This window comes from Triticum aestivum, chromosome 6B (assembly GCF_018294505.1).
Source record: "Triticum aestivum cultivar Chinese Spring chromosome 6B, IWGSC CS RefSeq v2.1, whole genome shotgun sequence".
Taxonomy (NCBI): domain Eukaryota; kingdom Viridiplantae; phylum Streptophyta; class Magnoliopsida; order Poales; family Poaceae; genus Triticum; species Triticum aestivum.
Genome location: NC_057810.1, coordinates 558,187,376 through 558,210,451, shown reverse-complemented (window position 1 = coordinate 558,210,451; position 23,076 = coordinate 558,187,376). Strand labels below are relative to the sequence as shown.

The 23,076-nt window shown below is 46.6% G+C and overlaps 2 protein-coding genes across 4 annotated transcripts; one reads left to right on the top strand and one right to left on the bottom strand.

Annotated features, from left to right (window-relative positions):
* Positions 1-3,453: 3,453 nt before the first annotated feature.
* On the top strand, positions 3,454-6,270 carry LOC123137986 (diacylglycerol O-acyltransferase 2D). Its single transcript, XM_044557878.1, has 9 exons — positions 3,454-4,021; positions 4,108-4,182; positions 4,283-4,368; positions 4,533-4,639; positions 4,758-4,913; positions 5,008-5,094; positions 5,251-5,348; positions 5,461-5,548; positions 5,884-6,270. The coding sequence occupies exons 1-9, from the start codon at positions 3,822-3,824 to the stop codon at positions 5,983-5,985; spliced, it is 999 nt and encodes a 332-aa protein (XP_044413813.1). The 5' UTR covers positions 3,454-3,821; the 3' UTR covers positions 5,986-6,270.
* Positions 6,271-6,389: 119 nt separating this feature from the next.
* LOC123137987 (RNA-binding protein 24) lies at positions 6,390-10,202 on the bottom strand. 3 transcript variants are annotated; one of them, XM_044557881.1, is made up of 8 exons: positions 9,790-10,202; positions 9,562-9,685; positions 9,054-9,186; positions 8,324-8,366; positions 7,999-8,239; positions 7,637-7,756; positions 7,459-7,551; positions 6,390-7,238 (listed from the first exon to the last, which is right to left on the bottom strand). In XM_044557881.1, the coding sequence occupies exons 1-6, from the start codon at positions 10,033-10,035 to the stop codon at positions 7,680-7,682; spliced, it is 864 nt and encodes a 287-aa protein (XP_044413816.1). In that variant the 5' UTR covers positions 10,036-10,202; the 3' UTR covers positions 6,390-7,238; positions 7,459-7,551; positions 7,637-7,679. The 3 variants fall into 3 exon arrangements, with proteins under 3 accessions (XP_044413816.1, XP_044413814.1, XP_044413817.1); XM_044557879.1 differs by having other exon boundaries at positions 6,465-7,238; positions 7,637-7,759; XM_044557882.1 differs by having other exon boundaries at positions 6,465-7,238; positions 7,637-7,759; positions 8,330-8,366; positions 9,790-10,200.
* Between the last annotated feature and the right edge of the window lie 12,874 nt (positions 10,203-23,076).

Here is a 23,076-nt window from a genome sequence, read left to right as displayed (position 1 = left end):
ACACTATGTTTGTCTATGTATTCACACATGTATCATGTTTCCCGTTAATACAATTCGAGCATGAATAATAAACATTTATCATGATATGAGGAAATAAATAATAACTTTATTATTGCCTCTAGGGCATATTTCCTTCAGCACCTTGGTCAACTCATAAACTCCTTGAAACCAACACATGGACTTCAAGAAAATCCTATGGACAAATCCTTCAAATATAACTCAAGACAACCATTAGTCCATAGAGATTGTCATCAATTACCAAAACCAAACATGGGGGCAGCACATGTTCTTTCACTGGGTGACTATAAAGGTGCACTACAGGTATCTCCAAAAGTGTCTGTTGGGTTGGCACGAATCTAGACTAGGATTTGTCACTCCGTATGACGGAGAGGTATTTCTGGGCCCACTCGGTAATGCATCATCATAATGAGCTCAATGTTACTAAGGAGTTGTCACGGGATCATGCGTTACGGAATGAGTAAAGAGACTTGCCGGTAACGAGATTGAACGAGGTATTGGGATACCGACGATTGAAACTCGGGCAAGTAACATACCGGTGGACAAAGGGAATTGTATACGGGATTGATTGAATCCCCGACATTGTGGTTCATCCGATGAGATCATCGTGGAACATGTGGGAGCCAACATGGGTATCCAGATCCCGCTGTTGGTTATTGGCCGGAGAATGTCTCGGTCATGTTTGCATGGTTCCCGAACCCGTAGGGTCTACACACTTAAGGTTCGGTGACGCTAGAGTTTTTATGGGAAATTGTATGTGGTTACCAAAGGTTGTTCGGAGTCCCGGATGAGATCCCGAACGTCACAGGAGTTCCGGAATGGTCCGGAGGTGAATATTTATATATGGGAAGTCCAGTTTCAGTCGCCAGAATGGTTTCGGGGGTTATTGGTATTGTATCGGGACCACCAAAAGGTGTCCGGAGGTCCACAAGGTGGGGCCACCTGCCCCGGGGGACTTAATGGGCTGAATATGGGAGGGAACCAGCCCCTAGTGGGCTGGTGCGCCCCCCCCCCCCCCCCAAGGGCCCAAGGCGCCTAGGGTTTAGAAACCCTAGGGGAGGGGCGCCTCCACCTTGCTTGGGGGCAAGTTTCCCCCTCCTGGCCGTCGCCCCCCTCTAGATGGGATCTAGAGGGGCCGCCCCCCTCTCCCCTTCACCCTATAAATAGAGGAAGGGTGGGAGGGTTGTAGCACCCCTTTCCTTGGCGCAGCCCCGCCCTCCTCCAACACCTCCTCCTCCTCCGTAGTGCTTGGCGAAGTCCTGCAGGAGAACCACAAGCTCCACCACCACACCGTCGTGATGCCGGAGCTCTCCCTCAACTTATCCTCTCCCCTTGCTGGATCATAGAAGGAGGAGACATCCCCGGGCTGTACGTGTGTTGAACGCGGAGGCGCCGTCCGTTCAGCGCTAGATCGGATCTTCCGCGATTTGAATCGCCGTGAGTACGACTCCATCAATCTTGTTCTTGTAACGCTTCCGCTTAGCAATCTTCAAGGGTATGAAGATGCACTCCCTCTCTCTCTCTCTCGTTGCTAGCATCTCCTAGATTGATCTTGGTGACACGTAGGAAATTTTTTGAGTTATTACTATGTTCCCCAACAAAAGGGTCGTGTCGGTGGCCCCGGCGCTTGTTATAGCAATGGGGCGGCTGCGGCAAGGCTAGCGGCTACTGACGACCCTCCCGTGCTTAGATCTAGCTGGCTAGGGCACATTCCTGCAAAAGGGTTCCTTTTTGGGTTCTAAGGAGGAACTTCAGCCCTCATCGGTCAGCGGTGTATGTGTGTCATGGTGGCGGTTGAGGAATGGTCTTGGTTACCGGGACGACACCCATGGCAGATGAAGTCATGTTGCTCATGAGCGGGGCGTGCGGCTCAGGTGCGAGTTGGCTGCCATGGCCGTTCTGGCGGCGTGGTGGAGTTTTAGAGATCTAGCGTATGTGCCGGGGGGTAATCCTTGTCAGACTTTGGTCGGATTGAAGGCGACGGCGCCTGTGGATGTTGCCTCCTCTTCCTGAAGGCACAGTCATAGGAACTCTCCTCCTTTGGATTGCTCCGGATGAAAACCATGATCCTTTGACTCAGGTGTTGGTTGTGCTCCAATGTCGGTACATTCCTGAAGGCACCTACACTGCTAAGTACTACCGCCGCTCCGGATACCACAGGGGAAGGGGCCCACGAGGAAGTGGTGAAGTTTGACGCCCTCTCGCTCTATCCTATCTATCATAGGATAAACTTTGTGAATTTGGCATCCTATGTTTGGTTAGACTTCCTATGTTCGATCTTTTGTGAATTACATATGTGTTGACGTACGACAGACTTCAGGACCAATAATACCCCTTGGTGGTCCGCCTGTGGGAATCGCAATGCACAAAGAGCAAATCCAGCAGGTAAACACACAAAGATTTACCCAGGTTCGGGCCGCTGTGAAGCGTAAACCCTACTCCTACTTTAGTGGATTGATATGTCGAAAATGACCAAGTTACAAGAGAGCGCAATCTTGCCGGCAAAGTGCTCGAAAGTGCAGCTACGTAGTGCAATTGGGCAGGGTGTCGACCCTTCTAAAGGTTGCCATGGGCCTCCTTTTATCGATGAAAGGGGCTACCACAGTGGCAAAATGGTAAATATAGAGATGGATAGTGGCTACAGTAAGCTGCAACGTCAAATACATAATTCTAATGGATTAGGACAAAAGCATTAAATGCTCTGTTAGGTGTCACGCTGAGGAGAAATGCCGGCAAGGTCGTCCATGTCCACCTGTATCGCTCGCCCAGCTACCTTATATTTCATTGACACGCCACTTGGACGGTTATCACTAGAGTTGATCTTTAGCCACGGCGTTGCCATGTGCCCCGGCAAGCTTCACCTGACCACCTGTCGGCAAGTTCTTGTTTGTTTCCACCATGGAGCGGTGCGGAAGAGCTTGTCATCCCGAAGCTTGTCGGTGCCTTGAATCTTGATCTTAAGTTCTTCTTTAGTACTTCTCGGTCCCCTTCCTGGAGGTTTTCTTCATGGTATTGATCACCAAGTCTTGAGTATTGTTAAGAGCCGTCCTCTGACAAGCCCTTGCCCTTGCCGTCGGGAAGGCTGCAATTGTCTCTGCATAAGTTAGGATGTAAACACCCGTGTCAATACACGGACAGTATGCTATGTCCAGTTGTAAATTAAACTTTGCTATGTCCAATTGTAAATAAATTTGCTATGTCTGATCTATGATCTATGCTATACTTTGATCTCTTTATTTTGTTGACATCTGCTATACTTTGATCTTGTTGTGTGGAGTTATATGAGTTTGGAGTCCGGATAGACGGGAACGACTGCTGTCTACGGACACGTCTGGATGCGTAAATGACTTATAGCTTGTATATACGCTCTTGATACTTCAGAAATGAACGCCCGAACCATCCCGACGACGCAAAAGAGTCAACAGCCCCGAAGGGGACGCGCGGGACGAGGCAGGGACACACCGCTCGCACGGCACCCGGTTGGAAGAAAGAAGAAGAGTCCGCGCGGATCCGCCCCGGCCGCGTGGGCGGGCACGCCACGATCCGACGGCTCGCGCCGACGATTTTTGGCACGGCACCGGCAAACGCAAAGCAAGCAATCAGGCTGGCAGGAAAAAGGATCGAGGAGGAGGTGGACGACTCCGCCCGCACACCCCCGCGCCACGGACAAAACCACTGGTAGTAGTACCACCGGAGAAGGGGGCAAGCGCGCGCGACGCGACGCGACGCACGCGGGAGAACGAAGCCCCCCACTCCCTTCCTCTCCTCCTCCTCCCCGCCCCGGCATCGAGGCTCCCGGCGGGATGGGCGCGGGGAATGGCCTGAGCAACGGCGCCGCGGCCGCGGCCGAGGCGGCGCCCGACGGGACCACGGTGTTCCGGGCCACGGCCTACTCGCCGCTGCGCACCACGCTGGCGCTGGCGCTCTGGCTGGGGGCCATCCACTTCAACGTCCTCCTCGTCCTCGCCTCCCTCTTCCTCCTCCCCCGCCGCGTCGCCGCCATGTCCGTCCACTGATCCACTCCCCCCCATCCTCCTTCTTTTGCCGGTTAATCGTAAGCAGCCCTCATAGCTCCTTCCGATGGCGCAGGGTGCTCGGCACGCAGCTCTTCTTCATGCTCGTGCCCCTCAATGACAAGAGCAGGATTGGACGCAAGATCGCCAGGTTCGCCCCCCTTCCCTTCCCCCTCCTCTCCCCCTTTCGATTCCTCATCCGTGCATTGCCATTGCTGCCTGGATCTCACATTCGGTGGACGCCTCTGCAGATTCATAAGCAAGTACGTCGTTGGGTACTTCCCCGTCACTCTACATGTGGAGGACTACAAGGCCTTTGACCCCAAAAGAGCTTACGGTGAGCTTTCCTTCCCTGGAGCATGCTTGGATCAGCGTATCTACCCCCTTTTTTTGGGTCTACTCAAATGAAAGGGTGAAGTAAAAGATGAGCAGGAAAGATTAGAGCCTGCCTTTTTTGTGCAGAGCCGCCCGATTTGTAATTTTACTGTTGTATGTTTGCAGTGTTCGGTTATGAACCGCATTCTGTTCTGCCCATCGGCCTTGGGGCCCTCGTGGACCTTGTTGGATTCATGCCATTGCCGAAGACCAAGGTTCTTGCAAGCACTGCGGTGAGGAACCCTCTCATTACCTTCCTAAATGTGCATTGTCGGTGTCTGATTGAATTCAGTCTTTCGGTAAGCTGTTGGTAGGCGTGCTCTTAATTGGTGAATTTCTGGTTGGCGTTAGGTGTTCTACACTCCGTTCTTGAGGCAGATATGGACGTGGTTGGGCTTGGTTCCTGCTTCAAGAAAGAACTTCTACTCCTACCTTCGAGCTGGTTATACCTGCATCGTAGTGCCTGGAGGTGTACAGGAGATGCTTCACATGGATCATGATTCGGAGGTTTGCGGCGCTGTTCTTCTTGCATAGTCATTGATGACATTGTTGTTATCATTCAATTTATGCCGTAATGACAAACAATTCTTGCAATTGTCAGGTTGCTTTTCTGAAATCAAGAAAAGGTTTTGTTAAGATCGCTATGGAGACAGGTTCTCCTTTAGTCCCGGTCTTCTGCTTCGGACAGGTAACGGCACCTCTTCTGCCACATGATGATATGCAATAGTGCAGTATCCTTGATTTCATGCATGGGTGCATAATAAATGTTGATGGAAGTGGATGGGTTGCTGACTTGAACAGGTTACCTAACTTTGAAATGAATATTTGTGCTATTGTCTATTAGAGCCTTGTGTACAAGTGGTGGAGGCCAGGTGGCAAGTTGATTGTGAAGATTGCTAGAGCAATTAAATTTACTCCAATTGTTTTCTTTGGGAAATACGGGTAATGCTCTTGAGTGCATATATCTTCTTTTTGGTATATTTCCACTGATCTGATTTGCGTAAATGCCAAATAATTTCGATTCAGTATTCACATGTGTAAATTTGTAATACAGGACTCCCATCCCTTTCGCGACACCACTTCATCTGGTTGTTGGAAGACCAATCGAGGTTCAGAAAAATCCTCAGCCTACATATGATGAGGTGAGAATCATTCTGGGCGTTTTAGCATCCGACCAAAAAAGATTGAGCAAATGTTAGATGTGATTTTTGCTATTAAACAGAACTGGAAAACAGTTAGTTAAGCACCCAAGGCCAAAATCTGGTGTGCATTTTTGTCATTCTGGACCAAGCCTTAGTTGCTCGATATGGATGTCATTTTCTAGATCTGTTTAGAGTATGAATGTATGACTTTATCATGCCGGTTTCTTTGCAACTGTGGAAACAAGTTTTGAAACCATGTTCTTGTTTAATATCCTAACATGCCTTTTTTGTTCTTGAAATGGAGGCAAAATACTAACATGCCTTGGTGTTGACAGATAAACGAGGTGCATGAACAATTTGTGGTTGCGATGCAAGAACTATTCGAAAAGTACAAGACAAAAGCTGGATATGACAAACTCGAATTGAGAGTTCTATGATGGCCGTTCCAACATCCAGCCATAGGATATTTCAAAGTTGCGTTTACAGGGTTCAGTAGCATTCAAACTGGAGTGTGTTTAAGTCAAGCCTTCGCCAGGATTTAGTAGCTCTGAATGTGTAGGAAATCCCAGCAGCTGGAATGACATGCTCACCTGGCCTTGCAAAACACATAAAATGTAAAAATTGTATACATTTGCGTGCTCATATAGCGCTCAAGAGCCAAGACACATAGGATGTACCGATTGTATATTTGTTTGCTCATAAAGCACTGAGGAGTTTCTTCACATTCATGTAAGATGTGTTTGGTTCCATTCAGACAGCAGAAAGGATCAAACTTGACAACATGTATACATGTCGGAAGGGCTATTAACCTCAGCTAGAGGGTACACATACCACATGGACATTGTTCACAAACTATTTTTCTTGAGTTAACACACAGCTCAATTGTACCACCAGTACATCTTTTCACGCCACCAAGTTCATGAAAATCCATGATGAGAGGCACCGCATCACTGGACTCGCAGCAGATGGATTTATTATTATTCAAGTACAACAAGACTCTGATCTTGGAACTACCAAGCTCAGAGCATCATGAATGTAAATTAGAACTTCTGAGACATATTACAAAACCACAACGGTTCTGGAACCAACACCAACTGTAAACACGGATCAAAATAGAGCTTGATCTGATCACCAGTTGTGTAATAACGCAGAGAAGCTCTAATGGGAAGTTGGTGCAGACGCAGGACCATCTCCGGCCACCCTTTGGGCAAACTGAACATCCTGCTTACACTCGAGCGGAGCATCGTAAATCCATAATGTGGCTATCAATAGGCCTAGTGCGAAACCAGAGTGATAGATCATGACACTGACTTTTGCTTGTGCAAGACTCAAACTATGCGACACTAAAGCACACTAACTTGGTGACTCTTCAGATGGATGCTCATCTCAGTGCCATCAAATCGTGACTCATCCCTGATTCTTAAGAGTGCCATCATGACTAATCCCCTTGGATTAGTCAACCTTACAGAGTGCTGGACTCCATTCCAGCATCCACCATATATCCATGACTTGTCAGATACAGAATCAATAATAATGCTGTATCTAAACATCGACGATCACAATCCCCCACCAGGACAGGATTTGAACCAAGCCAAACTGATAAGAGCAGCCGTCGCTCTTGAGATACTGCCCCATCCACCGGAACAGTTCATGATCTCCAGGTACATATGTCGACCATGATAAGGACAACCTGTAGAGTTACATCCCAAAAGTTACTATCAATGAGTAAGAATCAAGATGCAGGAGCTAAACCAGCATCAACAAAACTAGAATCTGTGTAACAGTTGTATTGATGAACAGACCAAAGTCACACAAGCATGCTCAAATGGGCCCAGTTAGGAGACCATTATCCAAGTGCACTTACACACTAATCGATGAATGCAAGGATGATTGCTTGATACAATACATACCTTATGAATACAAGGATGATTTTTTCCAGGTAAGAACAAGTGCTGCAAATACAGCAGCACTGTTCTTTTAGTCCTGCTGCAAACTAAAGTTACCTGGCACGGACAAAAAAATCTAGTGTCAGTTACAGCTAGGCAGTCAACACGCAAACAAGATAACAACGATCCAGAGAAAGCAAACCTCAAGGTATAAATGGTTGGGGGTGCACAGTTCAGCTTGCTCTTTAGTCTGAACCACTAGCTTGTGTAAACTGAGGTGAGTGGGCTGGTACAACTAAGTGTGGATGGGAGGGAACTGGTGCTGCTACAAAAGCCAAATAAACATACATTTTCACAAGGGCAAATAGCATGCCAGAAAAGATTCAGAAAGAAAAATGGAAAATTATATTTATGTTAGCATAATAATTCAGAGTGGAAGCATATGTTGCTTAGTGAATGCAGTTGGATCTTGAAACCATGTCTGAGTTTATTTGGAAGGGTCTTTCTTTATGATGGAAAAGAAGGCCCAACAAATAGTGGAAATGTGATCTGGAGAAAGCTTACCTACTAAAAAGGGAGCCTGAATGGTGGGACGATTTGTTGGGGATGAATTAATTAAGTTTGACCCAGTGAGATGCACAAATTGATTTCCTGGCATACTGTAACCATGCATCATCGGATAGCCGTTGCCCCCACCAGAAATGGATGGGCTCAATTGGCTAAATGGTTGGTTAGCAGTATTTGCTGCAGCTGAGACACCATAAACTGGAACATATTGCTGACCAACATATGGGTTTAATGTACCCTGCAAAGAGACATTTTTTTAGAATATGCTAATCCTTAGCATGACTTGTGTTCCACAAGAATATTTAAGTTTACATGTTCACACTTTAACCTGTGGATAGATGTATTCAGTCCCATATGTGGAGTAACTGCAAAAAAGAAAGAAGAAAATGAACTGAATGTACTTCTTATGGCTTCCAAACAGTGATATTTTGCTCCATGAACTCAAGCAGTTTTGATAATTTGATCGTTTTCAAAGGAACAAGGGAAAGAGGGGAGTGGGACAGATGATAGATGGCTAACGAGGGACAAGCATATGCATAATCTACACAACGTGGGCAAATCAAATACATCTGGTCATACTTTTGTGCCCAAGTGATACATGGTGATGGGGAATTGGGAAAAAAAACTAGACAAAATACTTTGCAGAGGATGGTTGCATTCTAAATTCTAATTTGATCGTTTACATCTTTATTAAATGAAGTACTCCCTCGTAAAGTACAAGAGCATTTAGATCACTAAAGTAGTGATCTAAACGCTCTTATATTTCTTTACAGAGGGAGTACCTTGGTAGTTAAAACCAGTAAAAGAATTGCAATCTATTTAAATTTTGCAAATTCAAGGGTATAAACATGAACAAATTATACTAAAAAATGGTGAAGAATCGGCCTAAAAAGAACATGAAAGTCGTGAACAGACATCTAGGGACAAGATGGAACTTCTAAATACTTCGTCTTACATGCCAGTTTGATAGCATTACATCGTCAACCCACTGAATTTTCTTAAAGCTTGCGTTTTTAAACAAGTTGTACTGTATGTTCTGGAAATAATCTTACCTGTATTGTGGAACCGGGAATCCCTGGTACTGGTAGTATCCAATCGGAAGTGGTCGTTGCTGACCATAACCCCCTACATAAATGCCCCTTGGAACGGGAACACCAAAGTAGGAGCCAGCTGATCTTGGCCGCCCTATATAGAATGCATGTTTTAGAACACATGCATATAGAAAGGACACTATTATTACCACATAAACAACCTTTTGATAAGCAAACCCTAGCCCTTTCCTACCCATAGTTGAATTCTTGATTTACTTTGCAACATGATGAGGGTTAACTGAATTCCAGAGTAAGTCACTAAGCACCATGGACTCATGTACTAGTCATGTTACAACTTTTGTTAGGGAGACTCGTGGTAGAACTGATTGATTTAGATTGCACAAGACAACATCAATAAGCAACAACTATGCTGCATTAAATTGCAAACAATAGTAACTACTTTGATGAAATGGCCTCAAAACGTGCGTACAAGCTATTCCAAATAGGTAGTATTAGAAGAGAATAATACCGAGGGGTGTGGAAGGCTGGGCACGCCCTAGCGACGCCAGGTTACAGTTGGCCCGCCTGCCATCGATGACCGGCGACGGTTCCTCGCAGGCCTTGGTGGCCGCCTCAGCATCGCGGAACGTCACCTGCGGAGACGAGCATGAAAGTCGTAAACAATCCAGCACTGCTACAGCGTTTCCAGAAAGACTAACAGGTGGAAGCAGAATTAGGAGGAGGAGCGGGCACTGACGAAGCCGTATCCTTTGGAGCGGCCGGAGTGGCGGTCGGTGATGACGACGGCCTCGAGGATGTCCCCGAAGCGCTCGTAGAAGCGGCGGAGCCTCTCGCTGGTGGTCTCCCAGGCGAGGCCCCCGACGAAGAGCTTGGTGTGGGTGGTGTCCCCGAAGGGCGAGGCCGGCAGGTGCAGCCCCGAGCTGGAGCTGGACGCCGACGCCGACCCGGACGCCGACCCCGCGTGGTGCTGGTGCAGGGCCATCCGGGAGGCGCGAGCGGATCGGCGGGATTCCTTGGCGCGGGTCGGAGGGGATCTTCGGTCGCCGCGATTCCGGTGCTGCCTCCTGGCGGCGGCGAGAGGGGATTGGGGAGAATCGGGGGCGGAGTGGGAGAAAAAAAGTGGGGGCGGCGAGGGGAAAGGGGGGTGTGATTGGGGCGGGGGCGGGGTTTTGGCGTCCGGTTGGCGCCTCCTCCTGCTACTGCTCCAGGGACCCACAGCTCACAAAGATGAGCCAACGACTCGACTTTTTCGAATGGAAAACGCGGCTCGGCTGACCGCGAAATCCAGCTGTGGCAGTACAAGAGTTGTTCGGAAACAATTGCAACGAAATTTGAGTCTCGTGGCGCTCATACACTCGCCTCTCTGAAAGTCATATGTACCCACGGCCTACCCTATGAGCATTTTCGAAAGATTAAATCGACACATTATTTTGAGATTAACGAATCATCACAGACGTCTTCATAGTTGATGGGAACACCACCTCCCACTGAACATACATCGCCGAAAAGCTTGAAATAAATGCAGAAAAATCCAATCATTAGAGCATCTCCAACAGCCGCGCTAAACTAGCGCCGCGCCGCAAAATAGGTCGTTTTAGCGCGCGCGCAACGCGTCAGGTCGCTCCAGCGGGCGCGCAAAAACGGCGCGCGCGCTAAAACAGGTTGGGCGCGCGGTCAAAAACAATTACCCGCGCACCGTATTTCGGGCGCCCACAACGGCGCGCGGCACACTCGAGCGCTCGCGCCCGCTCTTCCTCTCGCGCTTCCACCCCCGACCGGCCGCGCCGCCACCGCCGCCCGCGCACCCCGGCGACCGTCTCAGGCTTCCCCGGCCTATCCCCGCGCGCCCGCGCTTCCGCCCATCCCCTCCTAGTACCGCCGGCGCCCGCGCGCCTCCGTCGTCCGAGGAACAGCGCCCGAGCGCTCGCTGCCGCGCCGCGCCCGCAAGGTGTTTGACAAAACGCCTACAAGGTATGTATTGCTCAAACTTCATGAATTTGGTGCATGTTTTGAATTGTAGTTTTTATAGTATAGTATTGAACATTGTAGATGAGTTCGTCGTATGATTCTTCCGAAGAAGAATTTGATATGGAAGAGGAGGAGGATCTTGCAATGATCGTAGCTATGCATATCAATAAAAAACCGAAGCACGGTGGTTCGGTTATGGGTCGGGAGAAAATTTGGAGAGATAGGATTGATGCCCATAACAGATTGATGAAGAACTATTTCGTGGAGAATCCCACATACCCGGAGTCGTATTTTCGTCGCCGGTTTAGGATGAGCACCGACTTGTTCAGGCGCATTGCAGAGAAACTAGCGAGCCATGACCGGTTTTTCCAGCAAAGGAGGAATGCCGCCGGAGAGCTCGGGCATAGCACTTTTCTGAAGGTGACAGCCGCTTTGCGTATGTTGGCATACGGTATCCCGGCTGATCTAGTTGATGATCATTTGGCTATGGGTGAGAGCCAAGCCATCATGTGTGTCAAGCGCTTTGCAGTGGGAATTGTGCAAGTGTTTGGCGAGGAGTATTTGAGATCTCCCACTGCTGAAGACGCCGCAAGGCTATTGGCGATGAACAAAGCGCGCGGCTTTCCTGGCATGCTTGGCTCAATAGATTGCATGCATTGGAGTTGGAAGAATTGTCCAAAGGCATGGCATGGGCAATTCCACGGCCAAAAAAAGGGTTCCACTATAATCCTTGAAGCGGTGGCCGATCAGGAGACTTGGATTTGGCATGCATTCTTTGGAATGCCTGGATCTTTGAATGATATCAATGTTGTCAACCGGTCACCACTGATGAATAAGATTGCAAACGGTGAGTTGCCACCTGTGCAGTTTGTAGCAAATGGCCGTACGTACAACTATGGCTATTATCTAGCGGATGGCATCTATCCAAAGTGGCAAACCTTCGTGAAGCCGTTGAAAAAACCGGAAGGTAAGAAAAATCTTGATTTCCACAATGCTCAGGCGGCGGCTAGAAAAGATGTGGAGAGAGCATTTGGGATTTTGCAAGCCCAATTTGCTATTGTGAGAGGACCGGCAAGATTTTGGGATCAAAAAATGCTTTGGTACATCATGCACGCTTGTGTGATCATGCACAACATGATCATCGAGAATGAGCGTGGCCAAGATTTAGACTACTCACAGTATGAGCTCTTGGGACATCCCGTGCGAGTGCGGCGGAGGGCTGAAAGGGTAGCCCGTTTTGTTGCCTCCTATCATGCCATTCGGCGTCCCGCAACGCACAAGGAACTTCAGAATGATCTAATTGAAGAGTGGTGGGCATGGCATGGACGGCAAAGAGCATGATGATATCTGCACTCGACATTGTATTGTTCATGAACTATTTGTTGTGTTGTAATAATTTATTTTGAACTATTTGTTGTTGTACTGAACAATAAACTATTTGTTTGAGTTGTAATGATTTATTTTGAACTATTTGTTATTGATTTTTATTTTGTTTGTTTGATCATTTTTGCTCATCTTCTTTGAAATGTACATGTGGTTTGTGCGGCGCGCGCGCTGTATTTTTGCGCCCTGCTGGAGCGGCGCGCGCGCGCTGCATTATAGCGCCGCTGCTGGAGCCAGCGCAGGCGGGCGCGCAAAACCAGCCGCAGCGCGCGCGCTAACAGGTTTTTTGCGCGCGGCGCTTTAGCGCGGCTGTTGGAGATGCTCTTAATGTCAAGTCTAGAACTTGAACTCCGACGGGGATATCGCAGTCTTCCTAACCATCCAACCACAGTTAGTTCATGAGTCTTGTGGATTGTGTTGGTTCTATCTGATTGGTCAATACAAATCAAGGGCAGTCAAAAAGAATCTAGGCAAACCACCATGGTCAACATTCATGTTGGAGATGCTCCTGTACCTGTGCATCAGCCTGTTCTGCATACCAAGGTTAATTTTCTAGTGTGGATGTTCTTATTTGTGGTTTGTTTGTGGAATGGACAATGGGATTATCGTCGTTGGATTATGATGAATTGGAGGAAAAGTTGTGCGGGCCAAATATTTTGATGTTGTGTTTTTAGTACTAATATATTGAGTTGCGTTTTCAGATATTACGGTGTTGTGGGTGTTACGATATTCTCCTCATACTAGAACGAGTGAGAAACCATCTTATTCTTATACACAAATTGAAAGCACAAATCCTTAACCTTTTTATTTGCAGGAATCCAAAACATAGGATTCTAATGTTATTGCTCATTTTAATCTAACATGATTTGATTTTGATTTGGTTGATAGTATCAGGGGAAAATAAAAATAATTAAAAAATAATTGTGTGGATGCTCAATTTTCTATAGGAATCTTTCGAAAAGCTTCTGGTGTTCAATCTTACAACCCGATCAAGAGGTAAAATTCCTAAGGATTCCAATCCACTAAATTTCTTATGAAAATCCTTCAGTCAAAGAGGGAAGGGATTGGTGGAATCCTGGGCGAGCGGATCAGTGGGATTCCTAGGCAAGGGTCGTAGGAGATCTTCGCTCATTGCAACCCTGATGGTTCTTGGTGGCGGTGGCGTGAGGGAATTGGGGTGAAGGAAGTGGGGAGAATCGCGGGCAAGGAAGAAGAGAAAAGGTGGGGGCGAGGGGAAATGAGATTTTGATTGGGGCGGGGCGGAGGGTTGGTGTCGGGTTGATGCCTGCTCGCTTCTACTGCTAGGGGACCCCCGGCTCACAACTCAACAAAGATCAGTGGTCGATCTATCATCCACCATTGTTCTGAAGAAATATGCCCTAGAGGCAATAATAAAGTTGTTATTTTATATTTCCTTATTCATGATAAATGTTTATTATTCATGCTAGAATTGTATTAACCGGAAACTTGATACATGTGTGGATACATAGATAAAACACCGTGTCCCTAGTAAGCCTCTACTAGACTAGCTCGTTAATCAAAGATGATTAAGTTTCCTAACCATAGACATGTGTTGTCATTTGATATAACGGGATCACATCATTAGGAGAATGATGTGATGGACAAGACCCATCCGTTAGCTTAGCATATTGATCGTTAAGTTTTATTGCTATTACTTTCTTCATGTGAAATACATATTCCTTCGACTATGAGATTATGCAACTACCGAATACCGGAGGAAAGCCTTTTGTGCTATCAAACGTCACAACGTAACTGGGTGATCATAAAGATGATCTACAGGTATCTCCGAAGGTGTTTGTTGGGTTAGCATAGATCGAGATTAGGATTTATCAGTCTGAGTATCGGAGAGGTATCTCTGGGCCCTCTCGGTAATACACATCATAAGCTTGCAAGCAAATGACTAAGGAGTTAGTCGCGAGGTGATGTATTACAGAACGAGTAAAGAGACTTGTCGGTAACGAGATTGAACTAGGTATGTGGATACCGACGATCGAATCTCGGGCAAGTAACATACCGATGGACGAAGGGAATAATGTATGTTGTCATAACGGTTCGACAGATAAAGATCTTCGTAGACTATGTAGGATCCAATATGAGCATCCAGGTTTCGCTATTGGTTATTACTGGAGTGGTGTCTCAGTCATGTCTACATAGTTCTCGAACCCGTAGGGTCCGCACGCTTAACGTTCGATGATGACAAAGTATTATATGAGTTATGTGATTTGGTGAATGAATGTTGTTCAGAGTCTCGGATGAAATCACGGACATGACAAGGAGTCACGAAATGGTCGAGAGGTAAAAATTGACATATAGGACGATGGTATTCGGACACCGGAAGTGTTTCGGAGGGTACCGGGAACTTATCGGGTCACTGGAAGGTGTTCTGGGTACCCCCGACAATCCTATGGGCCATATGGACCTTGTGAAGGAACACAGCAGCCCATAAGGGTCTGGTGTGCCCTGTAAGGACATAGGAGAAGGAGGAGAAGGAAAGGGGGGAAGGGAAAGGAAAGTGTGGATTAGGATTCTCACTTCCTTCCCTCACCCCCCTCTTTCCTTCCCCTTCATGCATTCATGGAAAGGGGGCGCAGGGCAAGGCAGGGCCCCTAGGGGGCAACGACCAACCCTAGGGCGCACCCTCGCTGCCTCCCCTCCCCCTCCCACCTATATTTACATGGGGGGCTCCACTAGGACACCCCAGACTATTGCATAGCCGTGTGCGGCGCCCCCTTCACCTTTATTCCCACGGTCATATCTTCATAGTGCTTAGGCGAAGCCCTGCGCGAATCACTTCACCATCACCGTCACCACACTGCCGTGCTGACGGAACTCATCTACTACCTCGAGGCCTTGCTGGATCAAGAAGACGAGGGACGTCACTGAGTTGAACATGTGCAGAACTCGGAGGTGTCGTACGTTCGGTACTTGATCAGTCGGAGCTAGAGGAAGTTCGACTACATCAATCGCGTTGTCAAACGCTTCCGCTTACGGTCTACGAGGGTACGTAGACACACTCCCCCCCTCGTCGCTATGCATCTCCTAGATAGATCTTGCGTGAGCGTAGGAATCTTTTTGAAATTGCATGCTACGTTTCCCAATAGTGGCATCTGAGCCATGTGGCACCCCGACTCAGAGCTACCGGTTTACCTTGCATTGCCAGCCCAGAGATCAAGTCTTCTGGCAATACACAACAATATGGTACAGAAACAACCGCTTTATTGATGCTAGAGGATTACATAAGTCCGATATTACATCGAGATACGAGGCCAAGCGACACACTCAGTGCGGCTGAACAATATGTACATTATTTAATGAACATGACGAGGGCCTCGATCACACGAACTACGCGGCAGCGGAAGAACGATGAAGTGGAACTCCATAGCACAGGGACACCAACATGGACACGACCTAGACGCGAGATGCGCTCTGATGCAAACCGACTTGCCTGAAAGCTGGCATGACACGCCAGGTCAGTACATTGAATGTACTTGCAAGCTCCCAACAAACATAAGCACGATGACAGACAATATCATGATAATTAATCAAATTAATGCTAAGCAAGAACTACTAAATATGTAATAAAACTACTACGCACACCGAAGACGCCCATAACCGAGGACGCGGCTATCGATAGAAGTTGATCCATGGCGTGACTTACTTCCGAGTTATGCCCATAACCGAGGACGCGGCTATCGATAGATTAAATACACTCTGCAGAGGTAGCGCACTTTACCCACATTATGGAATCCTGGCCTTGCACTCCCATTCGGGTGGACCAAAGCGTTCCGACGAAACCCTTCCTTTATCAAGGCACTCTCCCGGCCTCTCCGACCAACTCCCTCTCAGGGCTAGGTCTTGGATGGCCCCGTGCCTACCAAAGGCACCAACGGCCACCGTTGTGGCAAAATGTTCCCAAAGGGGGACAAGGTACCATAAAAACAAAAATGAGCACACAAGGTTATGTCTGCTTACCGGGCCAGGTTATGCACGCCCATAACCTTCCCTCGAGGGAGGCACCGGTGAGAGGCACAACAAAGGACCAAATTAAGACCTTCCCACAAGGTAAATGTGGTCGCACTGAATAAAAACCCGATTCAGTGGCACCATGATGTGATCAACATCATATTCAAGTTGAACTTAATCAAGTTTAACCTTTTATAAATAACAATGGCATTTTGACATTATCAAGCAACTAACCGTCATGCAAAGCAAACAACACATGGATATGGATCAAACTTATCAACATAATTATCTTGCAATACTCAGGATCAAAAGCGTCACTGGTTCTAATCATTTTTATTAACTAGCAATATTTTATTTAGCCCATCATTTATATGAGAATATCACTTAATAAAAGAACTATCATTTTCTACCATAGCAATACAACTAATGCAGAATTTTATTCTACTTGACCAACAAGTTCATGCAATCTACCAGTAACTAAAACAAGCATATCAAGCATGATAAAGTAACTAGCAATTAACCAAACTTATTTATCAAATTTTAAATGCAAACAAAACTCATATTCAAGTAGAAAATCATAGATATTGAAATAACACCATCCTAATGCTGGGTGGCTTGCCTTAGTGCAGAGGAGGATCACACTCCTCCTGGTTGGCTTTAAGACAAGTCTCTCCTTCTAAAAATATTTAAAACCCACAAAAACAATTATCAAAACCACTCTGAAAATCACCAGAAAATCTAGGCAGCAAGGAAAAATCCACACTTTGGTGTGCTGCTAGAGTTTTCTGTAACAAACCAAATGCAAAAAGGATCAACTCATTTGTACTTCTAGGCTAGGAGATATAGGTGGTCAAAGTTCTAGTCAAAATATTTGAATTTAAATGAAATAACAGAAAATCCTGGGGGGGGTGACGTCGAAGGCGTAAAGAGGAAGTATGGCTCCACTCGTACCGCTTCGGGCGCGAGTGGAGAGGCTGACGATGGGCCCCACCGGTGAGGAGAGAGGGGGAGGGGAAGAGAAACAAAATGCAGCGGCGTTCCACCGGAGATCATGCCGGTGAGGAGGGCTCCTTGGGCCATATAGGAGGGATATGAGTGGAGAGGGGGCTACGGCGAACCTGCCTATACCCGTGGCATGGCGAGGGATGGCTGGAGCTGCTCGCAATCAACCTCACAAGCGGCGTCAGCGGTCGGGACTTGCCGGAGAGGAAGAAGGCGACAACGAGAGGCTGCTCCGAGGGCTCAGCAACGTCCATGCAGCACCAGAGGACCCCCAATGCCACGCCCGAGAGGTTGCTCGAGCTCAAGGGGCACCGGAGCGAGGTGGCTGGGCTGCGGAGGTCGCCGGAGCTCTCTAGTCGGGGTCGACGGCCAGGGGCCTGCCCGACCAGGCTACGGTGTTCCTACGTGCTCGTGGAGGTTGGTTGGTGCAGCGTGTGGCTTCGGGATGGAGGGGAGGGCTCAATTTATAGCCAGAGGGGGAAGGGGCAACGTGTCGCCGCCGGAGCTCTCTGGAAGGCGGCGAGAGGCGACGAGGGGCGTCAGCAAGGGTGCGGGAGGCTCAGCGATCACGTGGAGGTTGTCCACACTCGCGGACAAGCCCAGGGAGGAGGGGGAGAAGAATACAGGAGCACGGGTGCACTGTGGCTTTTGGCTGCGACGCGCCCGTGCTTGCTGTGGCATCTCCGGCATCGGCGAGCGCCAGGGAGGGGTCAAGGGCGAACAGACGAAGGTGGTGGCGCGGTGAGGCAGTCGTCGGCGAGCTCTGGCGCGAGCACGCGCTGAACAGAGGCGCTGGCGCGACGCAGAGCGCATCGAACGCATGCCAACCCCCGTGTCCACACGCGGTCACCGCCCTGGCATGGCCAAAACGAAGCCCAAACGCTGCCAAACCATGTCTGGGCTAGAGTCCATGCAGTGTTTAGTCTAGAGGAGCTGAGGACACATCACCAGGCCGACCAGATGTTACTCTAGCTTGATGGAAAGTTTCTGGACAGAAACTTGGTCGCCAAGTTTGGTTAGGTTCTAGAAGGTCATTAGGGCTGAGCTCCTGGGGTTAAGGGTTTCTTAGGAGGGTAGTTAATCTCAAGAAAGCTCAGCTCCAAAAGGTTTAGGAAAAATGCACTTGCTGTACAAAGTGCATTTTTGGGCCAGAACAAAAATGATTTTCTGTAGCAAAAATATTACAAAAAGTCATGCAATATTTTTGCTTGGGAAGGTGTGCCAAGGTCCAAAGAATATTCAGGAATTATCTCAGGATTTTTGGAGCTATAAAAATTGGGGTTGCTTTGGAGCACAAGTTTCTGAAAGGGGTTTTAGAGAGGAAAATGAATATTTGTCTTTTATGAAAAATATTCATTTGATTGTTTTGGGGATTTATCAGAGAAATAAGGTTGAATGAAGAGTAGATAGGTCACTTGGGTGAAAGTCAAGGGTATGCCCAAGTGACAAGTCCAAAATAAATGACTCAAAAATCCAAATCAAAGCAAGGCAAAAACCAAGTCCGGAAACAGAGAGAAGGCAAGTTCGGAAAAAGAGAGATGGCAAAATCTAGGCTGTCACAAGCTAGGTCTATGCATAGATGATATGCACGAGTAGAACACTAAGAGTTGTGGGCGGTGATCGTCATACTGCTTACCACCAATGTCTTATTTTGATTCAGCGGTATTGTTGGATGAAGAAGCCCGAACCAATCTTACATGACCACGTTCATGAGACCGGTTCCACCGACAGACATGCAACTAGTTTTGTATAAAGGTGGCTGGCGGGTGTCTGTTTCTCCTAATTTAGTTGAATCGAATTTGACTGCGGCCGGTCCTTGTTGAAGGTTAAAACAGCAAACTTGATAAATCACCGTTGTGTTTTTGATCCGTATAGGTAAGAACCGTTCTTGCTAGAAGCCCATAGCAGCCACCTAAAACTTGCAACAACAAAGTAGAGGACGTCTAACTTGTTTTTGCAGGGCATGTTGTGATGTGATATGGTCAAGACATGATGTGATATACGTTGTTGTATGAGATGATCATGTTTTGTAAAAGTTATCGGCAACCGACAGGAGCCTTATGGTTGTCTCTTTATGTATGAAATGCAAATGCCATGTAACTTCTTTACTTAATCACTATGCGTTAGTGATAGTTATAGAAGCAATAGTTGGCGAGACGATCACGATGCAATGATGGAGATCAAGGTGTCGAGCCGGTGACAATGGAGATCATGACAATGCTTTGGAGATGGAGATCAAAAGCATAAGATGATGATGGCCATATCATGTCACATATTTTGATTGCATGTGATGTTTATCTTTTATGCATCTTATTTTGCTTAGTACGACGGTAGCATTATAAGATGATCCCTTAACTAAATTTCAAGGTATAAGTGTTCTCCCTGAGTATACACCGTTGCGACAGTTCGTCGTGTTGAGACACCACGTGATGATCGGGTGTGATAGACTCTACGTTCAAATACAACGGGTGCAAGACAGTTTTGCACATGCGGAATACTCGGGTTAAACTGGACGAGCCTGGCATGTACAAACATGGCCTCGGAACACTAGAGACCGAACGGTCGAACGTGAATCATATAGTAGATATGATCAACATACATATGTTCACCATTGATGACTACTCCATCTCACGTGATGATCAGACATGGTTTAGTTGATTTGGATCACATATCTTTTAGATGACTTGAGGGATGTCTATCTAAGTGGGAGTTCTTAACTAATTTGATTAATTGAACTTAATTTATCATGAACTTAGTCCTAATAGTATTTACATATCTATGTTGTAGATCAATAGCTCGCGATATAGCTCCTATATATTTTTGATATGTTCTTAGAGAAAAGTTGAAAGATGATAGTACCAATGATGCGGACTCGGTCCATGATCTGAGGATTATCCTCATTGTTGCATAGAAGAATTATGTTCTTGATGCACCGCTAGGTGACAAACCTGTTGCAGGAGCAGATACAGACGTTATGAACATTTTGCAAGCTCGATATGATGACTACTTGATAGTTTAGTGTGCCATGCTTTACGTCTTAGACCGGGACTTCAAAAACTTTTTGAACACCGCGGAGCATATGAGATGTTCCAAGAGCTGAAATTGGTATTCCAGACTCATGCCCGTGTCGAGGGGTATGAGACCTCTGACAAGTACTTTGCCTACAAGAAGGAGGAGAATAGCTCAGCCAGTGAGCATGTGCTCATAATGTCTGGGTACTACAATCACTTGAATTAAGTAGGAGTTAATCTTCTAGATAAGATAGTGATTGATAAAGTTCTCTAGTCACTATCACCAAGCTACTAGAACTTTGTGATGAACTATAGTGTGCAAGGGATAACAAAAAAGATTCCCGAGCTCTTCGCGATGCTAAAATCGGCGAAGGTAGAAATCAAGAAAGAGCATCAAGTGTTGATGGTTAACAAGACCACTAGTTTCAAAAAAGGGCAAAGGAAAAGAAAGGGAACTTCAAGAAGAATGACAAGCAAGTTGCCGCTAATGTCTAGTACGCAACTTTATTCTTGTAGACACGTGTTGGGCCTCCAAGTGCAGAGTTTTGTAGGACAGTAGCAATTTTCTCTCAAGTGGATGGCCTAAGGTTTATCAATCCGTGGGAGGCGTAGGATGAAGATAGTCTCTCTCAAACGACCCTGCAACCAAATACAAGAAATCTCTTGTGTCCCCAACATACCCAATACAATGGAAAATTGTATAGGTGCACTAGTTTGGCGAAGAGATGGTGATAAAAGTGTAATGTTGATGGTATAAATATATTTTTATAATCTGAATAAATAAAACAGCAAGGTAGCAAATAGTAAACGTGCACCAAAACGGTATTGCGATGCTTGGAAATGAGGTCTAGGGTCCGTACTTTCGCTAGTGCAATCTCTCAACAATGCTAATATAATTGGATCATATAATTAACTACCCTCAACGTGCGATGAAGAATCACTCCAAGGTTCTTATCTAGCGGAGAACATAAGAAGAAATTGTTTGTAGTGTACGAAACCACCTCAAAGCTATTCTTTCCGATCAATCTATCCTAGAGTTCGTACTAAAATAACACCAAGCTATTCTTTCCGATCGATCTAACCAAGAGGTCGTACTAAAATAACACCATATGATACGCATCAACCAACTCTAATGCCACCTAGATACTCCAATGTCACCACAAGTATCCATGAGTTTTACGATACGCATCAAACAATTTCAGATTCATAATACTCAATCCAACACAAAGAACCTCAAAGAGTGCCCCAAGATTTCTACCGGAGAAACAAAGACAAGAACATGCATCAACCCCTATGCATAGATTACCCCAATGTTGCCTTGGGAATCCGTGAGTTGAGTGCCAAAACACATATCAAGTGAATCAATATGATACCCCATTGTCACCACGGGTATTCATAGCAAGACATATATCAAGTGCTCTCAAATCCACAAAAGTATTCAATCCGATAAAACGAAATCTCAAAGGGAAAACTCAATTCATCACAAGATAGAGAGGAGTAAACACCATATGATCCAACTATATTAACAAAGCCCGCAATACATCAAGATAGTGACATATCAAGAACACGAGAGGGAGAGAGAGATTAAACACATAGCTACTGGTACAAACCTTCAGCCCCGAGGGTGGACTAATCCCTCCTCATCGTGGTGTCCGCAGGGATGATGAAGATGGCCACCGGAGATGATTCCCCCCTCCGGCAGGGTGCCAAAACGGGGTCTGGATTGGTTTTCGATGGCTATAGAAGCCTGCGGCGGCGAAACTTCTGATCTAGGGTAACCCCGAGGGTTTTTGGAATTTTTGGGGAATTTATAGGGTAAAGAGGGGGTGCAGAAGGCCACCAAACCCACCTGGGCGCGCTTGGGCCCCCAGGCACGCCCTGGTGGGTTGTGCCCCCCTCGGGGCACCCCCCAGGTGCTGCTCTGGCCCATTGGAAGTGTCACGGTCCATAAAAAAATCCTCAAAAAGTTTTGCGGTGTTTGGACTCCGTTTGATATTGATTTCCTGCGATGTAAAAAACATGCAAAAAACAACAACTGGCACTTGGCACTGTGTCAATATGTTAGTACCAAAAAATGATATAAAATGACTATAAAATGATTGTAAAACATCCAAGAATGATAATATAACAACATGGAACAATAAAAATATATAGATACGTTGGAGATGTATCAGCCACTCCTGTGAAGAAGCCCAAAGCTAGACCTAAGCTTGAAACTGAGTGCTTCTACTACAAAGGGAATGGTCACTGGAAGCGGAACTACCCCAAATACTTGGTGGATAAGAAGGATGGCAAAGTGAACAAAGATATATTTGATATACATGTTATTGATATGTACTTACTAGTGTTCATAGTAACCCCAGGGTATTTGATACCGGTTCAGTTGCTAAGATTAGTAACTCAAAACAGGAGTTGCAAAATGAACAGAGACTAGTTAAGGGCGAGCTGACGATGTGTGTTGGAAGTGATTCCAAGGTTGATAAGATCACCATCGCACACTCCCTCTACCTTCGAGGGTTAGTGTTGGACCTAAATAAATGTTATTTGGTGTTTGCGTTGAGCATGAATATGATTTGATCATGTTTATTGCGGTACGGTTACTCATTTAAGTCAGAGAATAATTGGTGTTCTGTTTACATAAATAAAACCTTCTATGGTCATACACCCAATGTAAA

What these genes read in the sequence shown, in the direction of transcription:
- LOC123137986 (XM_044557878.1), top strand. Translation starts at nt 3,822, where the DNA reads ATGGGCGCGGGGAATGGCCTGAGCAACGGCGCCGCGGCCGCGGCCGAG. An exon ending in CCCCGCCGCGTCGCCGCCAT is followed by an intron (nt 4,022 to 4,107) that starts GTCCGTCCACTG and finishes CCGATGGCGCAG; the next exon opens with GGTGCTCGGCACGCAGCTCT. An exon ending in TGACCCCAAAAGAGCTTACG is followed by an intron (nt 4,369 to 4,532) that starts GTGAGCTTTCCT and finishes GTATGTTTGCAG; the next exon opens with TGTTCGGTTATGAACCGCAT.
- LOC123137987 (XM_044557879.1), bottom strand. Translation starts at nt 10,035, where the DNA reads ATGGCCCTGCACCAGCACCACGCGGGGTCGGCGTCCGGGTCGGCGTCG. An exon ending in TTCCCGGTTCCACAATACAG is followed by an intron (nt 8,367 to 9,053) that starts GTAAGATTATTT and finishes TCTTTTTTGCAG; the next exon opens with TTACTCCACATATGGGACTG. An exon ending in TCAGGCTCCCTTTTTAGTAG is followed by an intron (nt 7,760 to 7,998) that starts GTAAGCTTTCTC and finishes TGGCTTTTGTAG; the next exon opens with CAGCACCAGTTCCCTCCCAT.